The 10,451-nt window shown below is 36.8% G+C and overlaps 1 protein-coding gene across 1 annotated transcript; it reads right to left on the bottom strand.

Annotated features, from left to right (window-relative positions):
• Positions 1 to 486: 486 nt before the first annotated feature.
• Positions 487 to 5,362, bottom strand: LOC110871581 (serine/threonine-protein phosphatase 6 regulatory ankyrin repeat subunit B). Its single transcript, XM_022120261.2, has 2 exons — positions 3,494 to 5,362; positions 487 to 2,007 (listed from the first exon to the last, which is right to left on the bottom strand). Exons 1-2 carry the CDS (start codon positions 4,175 to 4,177, stop codon positions 715 to 717), a joined length of 1,977 nt encoding a protein of 658 aa, XP_021975953.1. The 5' UTR covers positions 4,178 to 5,362; the 3' UTR covers positions 487 to 714.
• Positions 5,363 to 10,451: the final 5,089 nt, after the last annotated feature.

Here is a 10,451-nt window from a genome sequence, read left to right as displayed (position 1 = left end):
AAGGGCATATATGAAATTAATCCTATATTTAATATATAAAATAAAACAATATAATTAATAGCTTCGTTTAGGTTCGTGAGCCGGCTCGAGCTTGATAAGTGAAGCTTGGGCTCATTTACTAAACAAGCTTATTGTTAGACTCGGGCTCGTTTAAGCTCGGCTCATTTCAAGCCGATCTCGAATAAAATGGTTTTATTAGTCACAATGTAAACTTGTTAAACTAAACAGTCGCATATAACAAGCATCTAGTTAAAAATCATGAACCAATGGGGTAGTGGTTCATTGGCAAATGCGAAACCTTTAAACACCTGGGTTTGAGGAGGGGGGGGGGGGAGGGTTGGGTTCAAGTCCCACAGACGACAGGGATTAAAAGAAATTTTCCGTAAAAAAAGTTAAAAAATGATGATGTAAATAGTAAACTTACCAAACTAACAATGTAATTCTACACTCTTGTAGTTACTCATTTCATCAATGCATCAATGGGTGTTTCTCGCAAGTTCAGTGGCTATTTATCAAGAAAACAGGATATATATCATAGTAATGGGATTTATATAAGATACATTCATTTTCTATATCAGAAAAAAGAAGTGGGCTGGGTTAGGCCCAATGGGCCGGACCACAAATGAGCCTAAGCCCAAACACTGAGCCCAATCCGAACATAAGTTATCAAATCATCAACGATGTCTATAAATAAAAATAGTTCAAACCGTTGAACTAACGTAACTTCGATGGGTTTGGGCGCTTAACCGAATCTTCAACGGCTATACCCTGTGACCCGAAACAAAACACTTCATTCATCAAAACCTTGCTCAACGAAGATTGTCGTCTATGGAACTTCGGCTTTCCATGGCTATCCAATGGGCCCGAGCTAGACCGTACATAGTTCTTGGTTCCATCCATTGTGGGCCTAATCATAGACTTTGGTCTTCCATGGTTATCCAACGGGCCCGAGCTATAGTTCTTGGTTCGAACATTTGCGGGCCTAAGTTCGTCATCATCGTCTCCTGAGCCCGAAGACCAAGATGACCCTGAAAACTGGCTTGACGGGGAGCGGACTTGTAGGACGCCGTGGCTTAGCCCGGCGGAAAACTTCTTCTTTGTTGACGGGCTAGGCCCAAACACCCGTTTGCTATTCGACAACGAGCTTTTCATGTACCTTTCTCGAATTGAAACGGGCCTGTTTTCGAGATTAACTTTCTTTAAATGGAACGAATCTACGGAATCTTGATCATTGTCTTTTTTCCTTTGGGCCCATTTGAAAAGAAGCTTTAACCGTCTAGCGGCACTAGACCCGTGTTCCCAGTTGTTTGACCCCGAGTTTGACCGGACGGGTGAGCCAACGTGACTCAGTTCACCCGAATACATCGACGACTCCCTATCGTTATCCGCACATATGTAAAAGATGATCTCGGAGTCCGGAACTCTGAATGAAGTTCCGGGACTGCCCCCAAGCCCGTGTGTTCTCAAATGGGACGCGAGGGCAGTCCTCGCCATATAATCGTTATAATTCGATATCCCACCAGCCGATATCAGCCTCTTGATGAGGATCTCGGAAGAGGCTGATATCGGCTGTTGTTTTAGGAGATCAAGCGGGGTCATCCGATCAACGTCTCGGATATTCAAGTCGATATATCTAACGGTCATAAGGAGTTCCACCAAATCCAAATGGATGTTCTCGATTATAGCAATGTGAAGAGCCGTTCGACCATCGTTGTTCTTAACGTTAATAATATCTTCGATGTTTACGATCTTTCCGCTCACTAGATGTTTCATGAGGTCTATCTGCTGGTCAACTCGCCGGAACCCTGGTGTCTTGAATCCGGCGACTGCTGTGTGAAGAAAAGTGTCGCCGTAGTTGTTTGTTGATGTGATTAACGCCGGAGATGATGAGATTAAAAGCTCGACCACAGGTAAGTGACCGTTATACGCAGCTACGTGTAACGCTGTGTTGCCTTGACCGTCTGTTGAGTTGATTATATCATGTGATTCGAGTAAATACTTCACAACCTACACAAATTATGCTTACTGTTAGGATCAATAATCACATTCACATATGTGTACATGCAGTGGCGAAGCTTGACCCGAATGACTTGGGGGGGGGGGGGGGTCGAAAACGTATATACCCAAAAATTTCTATACGAAAACTACATATATAATACTACTGAGCGAAAAGTTCAGGGGGTCGGGCACCCCCTCCCGCCCCTTCTATACTTCGCCCCTGTGTACATGCCTACACGGGTCAAGCCCGAAAATCCTGTTAGGCACGTTAACACAAACTCGACACGAACCGAAAATCGTATCAAGACACCTTAATCCGAACAATCGAACACTACATGAATATTCGCGGATTGACACTGACACAGTGACACGAACCGCTTAACTCGAATTCTTTTTTTTTTTGCTTGTTAATACTAAAAAATATAAAAATGTATATAAAATTATTACGTTCAAATTATAAAAGTTACTATCAATTTCTCATTTAATTTTTAGATTTAATGTAATATATATGAGTTATAACACAATGGGTTAAAACATAACTTACTAAAATTAAAAAAAATAAATGGTTTAAAACAGTCAACCATTTTAAGCTATAACATAAAAAAAATCTTGTATATGAATTTAAAAATAAACGGGCTAATAGGATCGACCCAAATTGTTTAGCTAAACTCGTTCATGTGTTTAGCCTGAAACTGGCCCGAACCCGTTTAAACTAAACCCAAATTCAACTTGTTCGTGAGTTCGACCCCAAACTAGCCCAAAACCGTCTAGATTAAACCCAACCCCAACTTATTTAAACTACACTTGTTTACGAGTTTGACCCCAAACTGGCCTGTCACATGTTTAGACTTAACCCAAACCCGCAAATGTCATGTCGTGTGTAGGGGTGTAAACAAGCCCAGAGGCTCGAGAGCTACTCGTGATCGGCTCGGTTAAAAGCTTGAACGAGTCCAGCCTTAACGAGCCTGAGCCCAAGCTCGAGCCTGAAATAGAGCTCGTTTAGTTATCGAGCCCGAGCTCGAGCCTGATATACAAAGCTCGTTTAGGCTCGCGAGCCCAAACGAGCCTAAACAAAATTTTAGTTTTTTATATATAAAATATAATAATGATGATGATAACATTGGTGAGCCGAGCTCGAGCCGAGCTTTGGCTCGCTTAATCGCTGTTGAAACGAGCTCGAGCCGAGCTTCTAGCTCATTTGAGGTTGTTCTCGAAATAGCTCAAGCCGAGTCGAGCTGAGCTCAAGCTTTGGGTTTTACTCGCGAGCCGAGCTCGAGCTTCATAAAAACATAACGAGCCAAGCTCGAGCCTAGTCGGGCTCGGCTCGGCTCGTTTACACCCCTAGTCGTGCGTTTCGTGTCATAAATTCACCAAAAATATAAGTTAAAAAACACAATTAATGAACATAAATTCACCAAAAATATAAATAAAAAAACACAATTATTCAATTAATGAATTGAAAGAGATTGACTAGTCAATAGTCAATAGTCAATACCTGAGTTTGACCTCTCCCAGAAGCTGAATGCAACAAACTATTCCCCTGCACATCTCTATACATCAAAACATCACCACAATCTTCAACAAACTGCTTCAAGATTTCAAGACTTCCACCTCTAGCAGCAGCATGAACAGCCCTATTCATCATCTCCAATTTAAAAACAGACCCAACATTCTCCACCTTTGACCACAAAGAAAAGTCAACCAACACCTGAAAAACCTCACTGTTCTTACTCCTTGCAGCAGCATACAATATATCAGTAACACCATACTCCCCTTCACCAAAAACAAGAAGTGGGTCCCTCTTCAACAGTTGTTTAACAAACTCTAAATCACCAGCTGATGCAGCTGTGTAAAGAAGCCAGCCACCATATCCAGCTCTTATCAATGAGTTATGACCATCACCATGTCCGTTTTTCGGTTCGCCTTCGAGGAGCAGTTTTTTCGCCACTTTTGATCGGTTTTTCGCCACGTCAACAAACTGTTCTTCGTCGTCCCACACGGTCTCCAACCGCCTTATGCGGCGAAGGGAGGTTAATTTGATTAAAAGATTTGTGTCGAAATGAAGAAGCTCTCTGACTAGATCATAGTGGCCATTGGCTGCTGCTAGATCAATTGGTGATGCATACCACCATTGATCACCTGTGCTTTCCCATCTTAATGGGAAATATGAAGGAGGCATTGCAAAGATTAATAAAAAGATTAAATTTTTATTGGTTAAAACAAGAAGATTATGATAAAGATTGTAACTTTATTGCAATTCAAGAAAAACCCACAAAGAAAAAATGATTTTCAAGAAACCCAATTGAGGATTTGGGATTTTGTTGAGAATTAAACTATTAAAGTGAAAAATTGTAACTTTATTACAATTCAAGAAAAACCCACAAACAGAAAATGATTTTCAAGAAACCCAATTGAGGATTTGGGATTTTGTTGAGAATTAAATTATTAAAGTGAAATTTTGAGTATTTATACTTCAAGAACCAAAAACAAAATTTTATAGAACCAGAGGATTATATGCTAATTTTATAAAAAAAAAAAATAACCCAATAGGATTGATGTTCAACAAACCCTAATGAGGCTTCAAGAAAACTGATCAAGCACAAAAATAACAGAAGATATGAGTTAATATTAGAAGATTGGAGCAAAGATGCAAACTTTATGCTAAAACAAGAAAAACCCAAAACCAAAAGTTGATTTTGAAGAATCCCAAATGAGAATTTATGATTTTTTTTTTTTTTTTTTTTGACAATTTACAATTCAAGAAACAACCAAGAGTTGTACTTATTTTGGATGATCAGAGCAAAGATGCAAACTTTATTGCAAAACAAGAAAAACCCAAAATCAAAAGTTAATTTTTAAGAATCCCAAATGAGAATTTATGAAATTTCTTTGAAAAATTGCAATTCAAGAAACAACCAAGAGTTGTACATATTTTGGATGATCAGAGCAAAGATGCAAACTTTATTGCAAAACAAGAAAAACCCAGAACCAAAAGATGATTTCAAAGAAACCCAACAAAAGATTTATGTGAGATCAAGGTTTATACTTGAAGAATTTAGAATTTTGAAGAAATATTCTTGAAAAAAGAGACAAAAATGGAGGGGATAAAGGTATGATCAGAATCACATAAATGGAGGGAAAAGGGACAAAAGTAGACATATGAGGTTGGAGATGGGGTGACGGTGATTTTACAAATGGAAACAAAACGAGTGAAACCACATAATTTTCTTGTTGTTTGTTGATAGATGAGAATTGGAAATCTTTATGGAGGAGATTGTTATTATTAGTGAAGAAAGAAGGATGACTTTTGTTTGCATAGTTGGAAGGAGATTCTTTCTGCTCGTGATCACACACGTCACACTTTGTTTGTGATAGGACATTTATATTCCTATCTATGTAAAAAGAAAATATTTTAATGGGTGATTCTATACATCCCTATAATCTTATTTTCACTTCCTTAACGTATAGGAGTCGTATATACCTTCTAAAAAATTGAATTAGTTATTAAAGGGGTATGATCCGGATTCATTTCGTAATATTCACGAGATCTCATCAAACTCTCAAACTCTGGTCGACTAAGATCGATCCATGTGTAATTTTGTTATGCTTACGTGGTATGTGTGGTACAAGTATGACAAAAGGAATGTCAATCTCCACATATAGAATTCGAGATGTCATTATGAAATCGGTTAACCCTTTATTCGGGCTAATGACATTAATCCTAATTCTCGTTTATAAAGTACATTGATCATGAGGTAATGCATTCACTCTCTCTCGAAAATTTTCTTTTTTACTTTGCATTGTTCATTCATTAAGAACTGATACTTATTCTCACGCTGGAGTGTGGTTCCAGGGGTAACCCCCTTAGTGTGATGAGAGTGACGGTGTTTATAACGGAATTAGTTTGTCAGACGCTAATCAGGAGGTCGTTTATTGAAAAGCTACTAATCTCTCCTCTTATTAAGAAAAGCTTTAATCAAGTGTTTATAGATAAATCAGAATTTTCATTACGGGTTTGTACCCTTCCCGATCTATCGCTCCTCCAATTGATTTTAAGTCGGTTGCGAATTAGACGAGTTGGTATTCCTAAACTCCCGCTGCCATTCTTTCCGTTCCTCTCTATTTTTTCCTTTGTTTCACTCCTACACCTCTCCAAATTGGGGTCTACTTCACGATTTTAACCATCTTCCTCTATGCTCATCTTTCACCTCAGCACGTTCTATACCGTCCAACCTAACAAAACTGAGACTATTTAATCATCAATACACATATGATGAACACTGAATTAAATTGTCACTACATATGATAACCTCTCTATTTTTATTTTTTATAAATCGATATAACATTTTCTTACTTGAATAAATTCATACACATATATAAATCTCATATTGAGTGGATATAGATGGTTAATTGATACGTATCAAACCGGTAATCAAGAGATAAAGAGCTAAAGATTGAAGAAGAAGAAGAAGAAATCCAAAGAAGGAGAGAATTATCTCAAATCAATAGCTGCTCATTACGATTCATGAGTTTGTTACTTAAACGAACACTTGTTACAACATACAGTTACATCCTTCAACTATTGAACTATTACAGTTCCAGTCCATCTACTATTTAGTATGTAACATAAATCATCACTAATAATTAGATGGATATGAGTTTGTTACTTAAACGGACACTTGTTAAAACATACAATTACACCCTTCTGCTATTGAACTATTATAATTCCAGTCCCTCTACTGTTTAGTACGTAACATAAATCATCACTCATAATTATATGGATATGAGTTTGTTACTTAAACGAACACTTATTACATTATACAGTTACACCCTTCTACTATTGAACTATTACAATTCTAGTCCCTCTACTATTTAGTATGTAACATAAATCATCACTCATAATTAGATGGATATGAATTTGTTACTTAAACGAACACTTGTTACAACATACAGTCACACCCTTCTGCTATTGAGCTATTACAATTCCAGTCCCTCTACTATTTAGTATGTAACATAAATCATCACTCATAAGTCATAATTATACGGATATGAGTTTGTTACTTAAACGAACACTTGTTATAATATACAATTACACACTTATGCTATTGAACTATTACAAATCCAGTCCCTCTACTATTTAGTATGTAACATAAGTCATCACTCATAATTAGATGGATGAATATTCAAAAGTTAATCCAAAATATAGGTTAAATTGAAACGGCCAAACATATAAAACAAAGACAGCAACGTTGAAATCAAGGGAAGGGGGCGGTGTACTTATTTGGAAATAATATAGGGCCCCAATAATAATATGTTTCATCGAATATTAAATTGTTTGTAGCTATTTGCATCTTTTAATATAACAAACTCAATATTTAATTTCGTTTCAGTTATGAAAGAACATGGAGTTCGGTAGAAAAACAAGTGTTATATCATTACTTCATTAGAGACATAAGTTGATTCAATAAACGCGTGAACAATTAGGCCACTGGGTATACATTTTTTTCGTACCCGCTCACCTAGTAGTCATGCAGGCGAGGCGTGGTGTTTCCACAACCCCACAGATTACACGTCAGAACCCCATTCCGTGTCGTCATTTCCCTTCCCTTTCCCCTTAGTTATCTTCTCTAACTAGTGGCCCTCTTCGCACAACATTTCCATTCCTGTCACATCGGACCCGTAATATCGTAATGACATACTTAAAATGTTATAACTTTAAAGTTATAATAGAAAAAACATATTTAAATTTTAAAATATATTATGATATAATATAAAAAAATCTAATTAGTGCTACTATTTGTAACAAAAAGTGTGCTTCGGTTTTACTTAGATATTATTATAAGAGCATCCACAACGCTACGGTTTGGAATACCCGTCCAAAAACAAACCAACCAAATCCGGACCACCCGCATTGCGGGACATTGACTTTGGTGACCTGCTTTGGTCTAGCAAACCAGTCCGGTTTGTTTAAGTAGGGACCACATACACACATGCATTTTTTTAGTGTAAAATAGGATGTATTGTGGAAGTTTGGAATGATTTAGTGTTGAAGAAAAAAGTGGGTTTGGGTTTGGATTTTGGACTTTAACCAGCGTTGTGAATGCTCTAATAAAAAAATCATAATTATTTATGCTTTAAAATTTGTAAATTTCACTCCTTTACTGATTTTCTTGCTCAAATGATGACAAGGATGACCGACAACGACAACGAGATGGATTTTTACTGACATTAGCTCGGTAGCAACTGTGTCTCTACCAAAGGGTCATAACACTTACCACCCAAGTTTGAATCCAACACCCCCCCCCCCCCCAAGGAAAGCCTTATGTCTACTATTGGATTAGAACTTTCAACCAATTAGAGTTAAATACCTTTATAACACACCTTGATACCACTAGACTACAAGCCGCTAAAGACATATTTAACAGAAAACCCTAAATGCAGCCAATTCAATCATGACTAAGTGGACCGGACACAATTCAACCAGTCAGTTTTAAACACACCAAACAAAACCTTTTGATAATATGAAGCAAACAAGTGAAAAACCGTTGATGCTTGCCTCCTACCTCTATTGACCAACTATTTATGGAACTGTTGAAATTGTTTTCAAAACATTTTATAAAATAACCAAACAAATAATTATGAGAACAAAGAAGTACTTTTGTTTTATGTTGTAATATGAATGATGACATTTGACCAAGAAAGGTAGAAATGTGTGGATCTATATTGAAGGGTCATTCCTTTCCATTAGTGTGTTGGTCTTTTCAATAATTAAGTCACAAATTTTAGAAAATGACTTTACACAAGACATCTCATTCTCAATTTTATATCTAATTTTAAAAACTGGATTTCCATAAATAGTTTTTTTTTAATCATGATATTGATAAGAATTAACCACCTATTTCATCATCAATAGCATCTAACCTATGTTTTCCTATATGATTGAAAAACTACAAAAGGTATTATGAATTGTGATTGTCTCTGACCAAGTTAGTAGTATCTTGGGGCTGACGATTTATAATAAGGCCACAGGGGGCGTACCGTGATATAATCACGAAAAGCAAATATAACGCGTTGAAGAATGCATTTTCCCACCGCCACCACTTGCTATAACGCGTGATACAATCACGGTTTCCGATTCCGTGATTTTTTCAACGCCGTGATTGGTTTTATTGTGAGGGTAATTGTTGGTTGGGGGGAAATTGTTGGGTGTGGTGGTCAGTGATGACCATTGCCACCAAAAAAGGTTGTGAGTGATGGAAAAATAGTTGATGACATGGCGGAACATGATTGGATATTGTGAGTGACAGAATTCTATCACTAGTGACCACCCCCTCCCCCCTAAGACAGGTTAACACTACATGACTTAATTCAAAGTTATATGGGCTAGTATTTGAGGGTAAATGCGTTCGGGTCACAAACAGGTCTACACGTTAATGACAATGCTACACGGGTCATGTCGTATCATTAGTGTTGCTGATCTGGTTATATTCATGTTAAATATATCGTGTTGTGTAACCCGCTTATTAAACTTGTTTGTGTTAGTTTTTTAAGTAAAAATGACAATACTCGAATTAAACGTGTCATGTTCAACCTGACCCGTTTAACACTAGAGGACATACTCCAAAAATATTTTACATTTTTTATTAAAAGAACATTCGAGAAACATGTCACACTGTCTTGAAAACTTACCAGATGTAGAAATATCCAGAACTTTTATAAACCAAAACAACATTTATAGATGCAGCCTTGGGAGATGTAACTATTTAGATGCACTGAATCAATAGAAATAAATTCTATTGTTTATATGAGAAAACACATGGTACTTGTCTCCAGTGACTCTTTAATGATCCATAAAAAAAAAAAAAAAAAAAAAAAAAAACATCATACCGATAAGATATGCACTCTAGTGACTTCTTTTATCTGTGTAGTGGTGCCTGCAACATCAACATTTGTTCATGATCAGTAGAGTGTTCGTAAATCGTTGAAACCATAGTTGTTGATAGCGAATAGCGACAAGGCATGGCTAGGCTACGTAGCGAATAGCGACGGCAATTTTATAAATAGCGATTACACTAGAAAAAGAATTTTGAAAATTTTTATATGTATATTACATCAAAATACCCTTGTATATATGCTATTTTACATGTATATTTAACAAAAACCTATAAATCTAGCTATTTTATAGCTATAACCCTTTATAACATTAAAAAAATAAAAAAAATTAAAAAAAAAAATAATAACTGTCGCTAACATCGCTATACATCGCCATGACCAACTTAGCGACACATGGTCGCATCGCCATGAAGCGCACTATTGCGACCGCCATGGTCGCTATTAACAACTATGGTTGAAACCAATCGAATTATCCAAACCGAAGCAAGTCGGACAACCTTAAATCCAAACAGTTTAGTTCACAGTTCGGTTTGGCAGTTTAACGGTTCGGTCTGGTTTGG

This window comes from Helianthus annuus, chromosome 8 (genome assembly GCF_002127325.2).
Source record: "Helianthus annuus cultivar XRQ/B chromosome 8, HanXRQr2.0-SUNRISE, whole genome shotgun sequence".
Classification (NCBI taxonomy): Eukaryota; Viridiplantae; Streptophyta; class Magnoliopsida; order Asterales; family Asteraceae; genus Helianthus; species Helianthus annuus.
The sequence above is the reverse complement of the archived record's forward strand: the minus strand, read 5'-3'. Positions and strand labels throughout refer to the sequence as shown.

Excerpts from the sequence above, each read along its gene's own strand:
- LOC110871581 (XM_022120261.2), bottom strand. The coding sequence starts at position 4,177 with ATGCCTCCTTCATATTTCCCATTAAGATGGGAAAGCACAGGTGATCAA. Across the intron at positions 2,008-3,493 it reads CTGGGAGAGGTCAAACTCAG|GTTGTGAAGTATTTACTCGA; the intron begins GTATTGACTATT and ends TAATTTGTGTAG.